Source organism: Rutidosis leptorrhynchoides, chromosome 6, assembly GCF_046630445.1.
Source record: "Rutidosis leptorrhynchoides isolate AG116_Rl617_1_P2 chromosome 6, CSIRO_AGI_Rlap_v1, whole genome shotgun sequence".
NCBI lineage: Eukaryota > Viridiplantae > Streptophyta > Magnoliopsida > Asterales > Asteraceae > Rutidosis > Rutidosis leptorrhynchoides.
This window is the reverse complement of record NC_092338.1, coordinates 287,535,443-287,544,667: the sequence shown is the minus strand read 5'-3', so window position 1 is coordinate 287,544,667 and position 9,225 is coordinate 287,535,443. Positions and strand designations below refer to the sequence as shown.

At 36.1% G+C, this 9,225-nt stretch overlaps 1 protein-coding gene across 1 annotated transcript; it reads left to right on the top strand.

Moving 5' to 3' along the window:
• Nucleotides 1-5,964: 5,964 nt before the first annotated feature.
• LOC139854540 (uncharacterized) lies at nt 5,965-7,238 on the top strand. The gene is made up of 3 exons (XM_071843840.1): nt 5,965-6,138; nt 6,267-6,494; nt 6,588-7,238. Exons 1-3 carry the CDS (start codon nt 5,965-5,967, stop codon nt 7,236-7,238), a joined length of 1,053 nt encoding a protein of 350 aa, XP_071699941.1.
• Nucleotides 7,239-9,225: the final 1,987 nt, after the last annotated feature.

Below are 9,225 nucleotides of genomic sequence, written 5' to 3'. Positions count from 1 at the left end.
AATTTTACAAAAAACACACCATGCACACTGATGAACTGCAATTCACACACACACTTGAAGGCTACAATAACACCACAACAATCGGGTAAAAAAAATAACATTCAATTTTCAATAATTTGCAATAATAAATCGCCATATAAAAAATGTTACCTGTGTAGAAGAAACCGAAAACAAAGAATATCTGAAAAGATGATTTGGGGCAAAACTGATGGAGAGATGTGGTGAGGTAATGTATTGAAGAGGCAAGACACATTGGACATGCTTTGATGTCACCAGAGGGATGGCCGAGCATGACTTCCGTTTCTGTCGACAGACTGATGTTCAAGAGTATGGTGTCAAGTACAGCAGTTGAACCAACGATGCCCTATTCGGGTTTAGTTGAACGGACGATGCACTGTTAGGGTATCTGGGCCCTTTAAGTTTCAACATCATTTAAGCCAAGTGAGTAAAATAGCCCTTTTAAAAACTATTGTTTAGAAAACAGCTCACAAAGGCCAAAAAAAAAAAAAAAAAAATATGCAAAACACATTATAAACAAGTCAAAAAATCAAAAAAAATATTGTAAAATAAACTCACAACGTGAATAGTGTTTTTTGGCCAATGAGGAGCCAGCAAATAGCTCGGCAAATACAAGATGGATAATAATAATTACCCTTTAGGAAATTTAATATTGGTGTGAATAGTAAATTCATACTCTTTATTGATATATAAAATTTCAATCTATTTCTATTCTTTATCTTTAAATAGGGAGTTTAGGGTGATGTAATGATTGCTTTAACGTGTTGTAATATGTGCATCAAACAATTGTAAGATGACATTGATGATGTAATATTTATAATTATTTATATTTAAATTTTATCTTTGTATTTTATAACTAAATAACTAAAAGATTACTTTTCCAAGTTTTTACTCCAACTCTTAAATTTCCAATGTATATCATAGTTCTTAATTTTTTTTAAAACCAAACAAATTTTTTTAGATTAGAAACAAGTCATTACAATTGATAGCCTTGGAGGTTAAGGTTGCGAAGCTGAATTACTAGAGGAAAATTACTTTAAATGAACAATACCATATCAAGCCAAATTCGAATTTTAATGGATAATGGATATAGTTCAAACATAGACTATGGTTATCTATAAATCATGGATAATAATACATATATTATAATTACAATTTAGTTATAGTTAAATATTTCACCACTTATTTTTTTAAGGTTAATAATCATTAACGTCGATACAAAATGTAATACTCTAAAGCAACACATAAAGCTGGAGATACGGGTTGTAGGCTGAATTGGAGTTGCAAAATTTAAAATAGCCAGAAAATAAAAGAACTTGTTTTGTTTGTCTTATGTACTGATGCTCAATATTAGTATTGTATTAATTGTTGTAATGTTGTAAAGTTTTAAGATACGAGTAATCTTAAACATTTATGAATTTGGTGTGTTTTCGTCTAATAAAATCGCTAAAATCATATATCATCGTACATCAATAGTTTTAACTAAAACTATTGAGAATGACGATAATATTATAAACATTTTATAATAAACTATATATATTAGATATTATATATTATATTATTCATATATAAATTCAATTAATCTAGTAAAATATGCAGCAACAAATATTAATTAACGGGTCAATAACACTAATATTATAACGTAAATTTTTTCGTCAAATCCGTAAATTCAATGGTCAATGAACTAGTATCTCTCTCTCTCATATATATATATATATATATATATATATATATATATATATATATATATATATATATATATATATATATATATAAATATATATATATATTGATGTTTCTAACTGATGATTATTAATATTAATATATGATTATAATGATTACTTCTACATTGGTTTTAAGTAATAAATGGTCGTCGTAAAAGTACAATTTATTACTTCTTTCTTCTCAAATTAATAATTCACAGCTAAAAAACACACAATTTCATAATTTCATCATTACACTGTATTTTTTTCTTAACTTTACAGTTTTACTTCATATTTTTTTATTTATATTTTTGTTTTATATGAAAAAGTTAAAGGCATAAAAAAAGTTTACCTTATTCTTCATATGTATTTGTGAAAGTGGAATATTAATTTGAGACCAGTTGAAAATGAAATATCGGACTATTAATATAGAACAAATAAAGTACTCATATGGTAAAATACATGTGTGACACACTCTCAGAGTCTTACCTATGAAGATAATTTCGATATGTATACATATATTGACGTTATTTAGTATCAACGAGTAGGATGAATATGATTATTAAAATGATTGTTATTTATTTATAGTGAAATCATTGTAGTCTCTTTAAAAATTTTAGTTTATCTGTTTTTTAAATTGATTTTAATAAAATGTTTATATCAATGTTCCATTTGCGTATTGTAATTATAAATTCGTTAAACTAGAGCGAAACCAACTCTCATACTAACGCGTGAACCATTATAATCGTTCCCAGCAACGCGCGAATCGCGTTCACTCTTTATACACATATCGAGTTTGCCAACTCAAAACTGAACTAACAAGCATTTATACTTTGTCACATATTGTTTGGTGAAAAGCCGTTTATTTTTTATTTTATTTTTTATTTTTTCAGGTTGGTGAGATTATGGGTGTACAAAGTCCATAAGAATACAAAAGAATTAGGTAATGATTTGGACATTTATATGTAATTGCATATCATTAGATCTTTGATTATGCATCCACATATTTAGCTTATTTTACGGGTTCACAATCCAACCTATTCGTGACAACAATACTAGCTGAATAGTCACTAGGCTAGTTCTACGTTATATATGTACGTGTTGGATTCTTACAAGACGGGTATGAAAATTAAAATGAGATGACTTGAATTTGAGCATAAATGACTTAACTACGAATCATTTAGTAGATAGCGGTTACGAGTCTTCCTGTATCCCTTTTAACTACATTTTTTTTGAGTTTTCATCTTTCGGTATAAGCACATTATTATAATACGCGTTTTTATACAAATAGTGTATAATTCTTTAATCACAAGAGATAAATTCTCCAATCAGAAGAGGTCAGAGCCTCAATACAAACGTAGCAGTCATAGTACAGTAATCAGCCACTCAAACTCTCACAAGTTCAAGAAAATATGAACTTAAATCTCTCAAAATTACAACATGACCATAATTGAACTCTAATCTAATGTTTTTTTTGTTGTAAAGTTATAGCTAAAGGCTTGAAAACTAGATTTTGGTGCGAAAAATGGTGCGAAGACTCCACGCTAAAAGACATGTTCCCGAGACTGTATCGACTAGAGTCAAACAAAAGTGCTAAGGTTGCTGAACGAGTCACCTAGAACGAAAATGTAGTTGTATTTGCATGGAATTAGCTAGCTCGACCAAAATGGAGATCACTCACGGATCTCACACACCTTGAATAGCAAATCAAAAATACGCAGTTCGCGGGTAAAGATCGTGACTTTTGGACATTCAAATTTAACAATATCGGATGTTAGAAAATCAGCCTGATGTCAAAACAGTTAAGACGATCTAACTAATGATACCGCAACCCGCATGCGCATTCTATACGTATGCGGGTAATCACTAGCGTGCGCACGCATGTAATTTATATGCGGTATGCGGTATGCGGAAGCGTGTTGAATGCCTTTGTTCTCGGCATGGCGGTTACTTGACCATCAAGCCTAATATCTTTTCCATAATTACAACCGAGATTCGGGGGATTTTGTTATGGAAAGGATTATCACAATCTTGGACGGTTCTAGAATTAGGGTTTGCCTATATATATTAACCCTAATTATCATTCCAGGATCATCACACTTTACGTAGGCCTACAATACGTAATCATTATCATCGTTCATCAAAGGTTAACAGGTTAGTCACTCTCGACGGTTTCCTACAGCCTTATTTGGGCCTTCGATCGACGACCGTAATCGAAGGTGGACTTAATCACCTAGCCACCCCACCGACATCATCATGTCGGCCAGGGTTATTCACGGTAGCCGGACCGGAGAGCTAAGTTCTAAGATCCTTAAACCCCTTTAAAACGTATCGAATATGCATATTGTCTTCTTAGAAAATATATGCACGATCAAGTGGTGCTTTCATTGAGAGCTGAACTAATTCAAGACGTATTTAATTGTTTTTTCTTTTAAAGTTTTGAATTATAAAGCTCATTACTCACAAAATTCTTGAATTTTTTGTTTCTTTAACAAAATCATGACTTCCGGGGAATCATCGGAACGTACTCAAACGGACAACCAGAACACGCCGCCTGGTAATCAGCCAACGCAAGCTATGACTACGGGGGCAGGATACACGCCTTACCCTCCACCCGTGTCCGGTGAACCTTTCCAAAGGTATAAACCGATATTCCCAGATGGAATTACACCGCCAAGGGCAAACTCACCGGTCACAACCACGCGGCTAGATTTTTCTGCAGTGGATCCAAGAGTTATCTTTGCAGGCACTTGCGGCGAAACTATAGGCCCACATGTAGTATGCTGCGGCCAGGTGCCTATTTACAGCACCACGGTTTCAATCCCTCTGCAAACGCAGGGTTGTCAGCAAAATTCTTCTTTTACACCACTGCAGCCTTGGCAGCCGCCGCGCCTAATTTCACAGTTTCTAACCCCTGCGGATGCAGACATTACTTAATAGTTAGGGGTTCGGTGTCATTCCAGACGCCATTTCTCATTGGACGCCGATAACCGCAGAACAGTAAAGCACTGCACATACGGTTGGACTTATAACGGCATATCCTCAGGTCTCGCAGGCATCTGCGCCACAGGTTTCGGCACCTTTTCAGTTACCCGTATACTCTGCGCCGGCATGCCTGCCTTCTTTTCCAACGCAGCAGCCTTGGTTATATCCGCAGACACCGGGGCAACCTTGGCAAAATATTCAGGGGCAGGCGAATTTCGCAAGCCAATTTATGCAGGCGGCACCTCCTGACATGGTCCACTTATTTTCGCAACCTGATTTTGTTCTGGATATGATGAAGCGTTTCTTTGTAGGACTCAAAGGGGATCCTGTTAAACCGCCTTTTGAGCTGCCAACCACTTTTGACAAGATTCTTTCGCATATAACCGCGTATCCGTTTCCATCAGCACCAAAGATACCTCACAAGTTAGGTACATACAATGGCTTGTCTGACCCAGATGATTTCCTGCAGCATTTCGAAGGCGCGATGCGCACCTAAGGGTGGGTTGATCCAGTTGCATGTCAGATATTTCCCATGACATTGCAGGGCATTGCGTGTGAATGGTTCAATAAACTTCCAGCAGGTAGCATATCCGGGTTCATGGATTTGCGTACGAAGTTCTTGCTGCAGTATCAAAATCAAAGGCCGCGCAAACGCACTCACATTGAATGTCACGATATTGTGTAGAAACCCAAGGAATCTTTGGGAGAATTTCTCACGAGATATACTAATGAGTACTTGCGCATACCGGACCTGAAGCCAGAACAGCAGATTTCCGGGATGATACATGGTATAAGTACAGAGCATCATCCAACGTTGGTAAGGCGTCTGCGCCATAAAGTGCCAACAACTTATGCTGAAGCGCTTAATGAATGCCATGATTATATGCAGAGTGGCGAAGATAATGATATTCCAAAATGCTAGCTCACGCAACGAAAGAAAAGACGATGATGATCGTTCGCGTGATCAAAATCGCGGTAACAGCTCTCGCGAAAGATACCCTAGTGGTTGTCCTATAAGAAGTGATAAGGGGCGAGCAAGCGGTGGTTTTCGAAACAATAATCTGCACGGTATTAATAATCAGAATTATGCGCTGCTCAAAAGCTTATCTAAAACACCAAAAGAAATTTTGGCAACCGAACCAGTATGCGCAACCTTTGCGGTTCCAACTCCGCTTACATAATTTGGCAAGCGGGATAAAAAAAATTCTGCGAGTTCCATGACGATCATGGCCATGACACCGATAGGTGTAAAAATTTAATGGAGCGAGTGCTGGAAGCGCTACGCGCAGGAAAATTAGATCACCTCAAGCCGCCAAAGAAAGATAAGGGAAAGGCTATGGAAGAGAGTTCAAAAGCCAAAAAGTTCGCATGGCAAGAAACAGATAAAGCTAAAAGCGCGGATGTAACCATCAATTTGACGCAGACAAAGTTGGTTAGCGAAGAAAATACGACTACCAGGATTAGGATCTCATTCCAATTTCATTCCCTCCCGTAATGTCGATCGACACAGCTAACGATCATGTCATCATCAAGTGCCGTATTCCCTATCACAGAATACAGATTAAACGCATGCATGTTAATACCGGCAGTGGTGTCGACATTATGTATGAGTATTGCTATCGTTTTCTTCCTGCAGAAGTCAAAGCACAGTTACGCCAACCCGATATTATGCTATCAGGATTCTCTGGGGAAGGCTCGTGGCCGCTAGGCCGTATAGAGCTTGAAATAAAGCTTTATGATGACAAGGATCCACAGTTGGTTAGAAGCGAGTTAATTGACTTTTATGTGGTCCGTTCAACTTCACGTTACAATGCACTTCTGGGGAGAAATTTCATACGACGTTTTAACATTATACCCTCGGTAGTGCATGGCTTGATTAAGTTTCCTACCATGGGTGGAATTGCCACGATTGTCTCACATCAAGTAACCGAGTTATGTGGTTTAGTTGTGCCTATAAGCACTCCCAGCGTGGGAGAACAGCTTAAAAGCAGCGCAGTCATAGCTAATCGCTTGTACTCGGACAAGCGAATTAAAATTGGCGCAGACTTGTCAGCCGAAACTAAGGCTAAGTTGCACGGTATATTGTCCGCTAACACAAACGTGTTCGCATGGAAGGAATCAGACATGACGGGGGTCCCCCGGGATATTGCGGAACATAGGTTGAACGTTAATCCGTCACTCATACCCGTTAGACAAAAGAAGTGGCACATGGCCCTTGATCGCAGTGATTGGTTATGTGCAGAAGTTGATAACCTAGTTAGAGCAAACATTTTGCGGGAAGTGCGGTACCAGACATGGGTTGCTAACCCCGTGTTGGTGAAAAAGGCTGATGGTAGCTGGCGGATGTGCGTTAATTTTAAGGACATTAACAAGGCGTGTCCTAAAGACAACTACCCTCTCCCGGAGATAGACTGGAAGGTAGAATCCTTATCAGGTTTTCGATACAAATGTTTTCTAGATGCATATAAGGGTTATCACCAAATCCTTATGGCTGTAGGAGATGAGGACAAAACACCTTTTCATACGCTGTAGGGTATTTATTATTATACGAAGATGCCTTTCGGATTAAAGAACGCAGGCGTTACCTATCAGCGCGTGATCGACGCAGCTTTCAAGCACCAAATCGGCAGAATTCTAGAAGCATATATCGATGATTTGGTAATTAAAAGTAACACCGAAGAAGAAATGCTCGCGGACATCCTAGAAACGTTTGCGTCTTTATGCAGAATCAACATGAAGCTTAACCCGCTCAAATGCAATTTTGGGGAAGAGGAAGACAAGTTTCTAGGTCATGTGTGAAATGTCCCGTTCTTATTGATTAAAAACGTTCCATATTAATTGATTTCGTTGCGAGGTTTTGACCTCTATATGAGACGTTTTTCAAAGACTGCATTCATTTTTAAAACAAACCATAACCTTTATTTCATAAATAAAGGTTGAAAAAGCTTTACGTAGATTATCAAATAATGATAATCTAAAATATCCTGTTTACACACGACCATTACATAATGGTTTACAATACAAATATGTTACATCGAAATCAGTTTCTTGAATGCAGTTTTTACACAATATCATACAAACATGGACTCCAAATCTTGTCCTTATTTTAATATGCAACAGCGGAAGCTCTTAGTATTCACCTGAGAATAAACATGCTTTAAACGTCAACAAAAATGTTGGTGAGTTATAGGTTTAACCTATATATATCAAATCGTAACAATAGACCACAAGATTTCATATTTCAATACACATCCCATACATAGAGATAAAAATCATTCATATGATGAACACCTGGTAACCGACAATAACAAGATGCATATATAAGAATATCCCCATCATTCCGGGACACCCTTCAGATATGATATAAATTTCGAAGTACTAAAGCATCCGGTACTTTGGATGGGGTTTGTTAGGCCCAATAGATCTATCTTTAGGATTCGCGTCAATTAGGGTGTCTGTTCCCTAATTCTTAGATTACCAGACTTAATAAAAAGGGGCATATTCGATTTCGATAATTCAACCATAGAATGTAGTTTCACGTACTTGTGTCTATTTTGTAAATCATTTATAAAACCTGCATGTATTCTCATCCCAAAAATATTAGATTTTAAAAGTGGGACTATAACTCACTTTCACAGGTTTTTACTTTGTCGGGAAGTAAGACTTGGCCACTGGTTGATTCACGAACCTATAACAATATTTACATATATATCAAAGTATGTTCAAAATATATTTACAACACTTTTAATATATTTTGATGTTTTAAGTTTATTAAGTCAGCTGTCCTCGTTAGTAACCTACAACTAGTTGTCCACAGTTAGATGTACAGAAATAAATCGATAAATATTATCTTGAATCAATCCACGACCCAGTGTATACGTATCTCAGTATTGACCACAACTCAAACTATATATATTTTGGAATCAACCTCAACCCTGTATAGCTAACTCCAACATTCACATATAGAGTGTCTATGGTTGTTCCGAAATATATATAGATGTGTCGACATGATAGGTCGAAACATTGTATACGTGTCTATGGTATCTCAAGATTACATAATATACAATACAAGTTGATTAAGTTATGGTTGGAATAGATTTGTTACCAATTTTCACGTAGCTAAAATGAGAAAAATTATCCAATCTTGTTTTACCCATAACTTCTTCATTTTAAATCCGTTTTGAGTGAATCAAATTGCTATGGTTTCATATTGAACTTTATTTTATGAATCTAAACAGAAAAAGTATAGGTTTATAGTCGGAAAAATAAGTTACAAGTCGTTTTTGTAAAGGTAGTCATTTCAGTCGAAAGAACGACGTCTAGATGACCATTTTAGAAAACATACTTCCACTTTGAGTTTAACCATAATTTTTGGATATAGTTTCATGTTCATAATAAAAATCATTTTCTCAGAATAACAACTTTTAAATCAAAGTTTATCATAGTTTTTAATTAACTAACCCAGGTGTTTTGCGTGTTTCCAGGTTTTAAATCATTAAGTTAGCATATCATATAGATA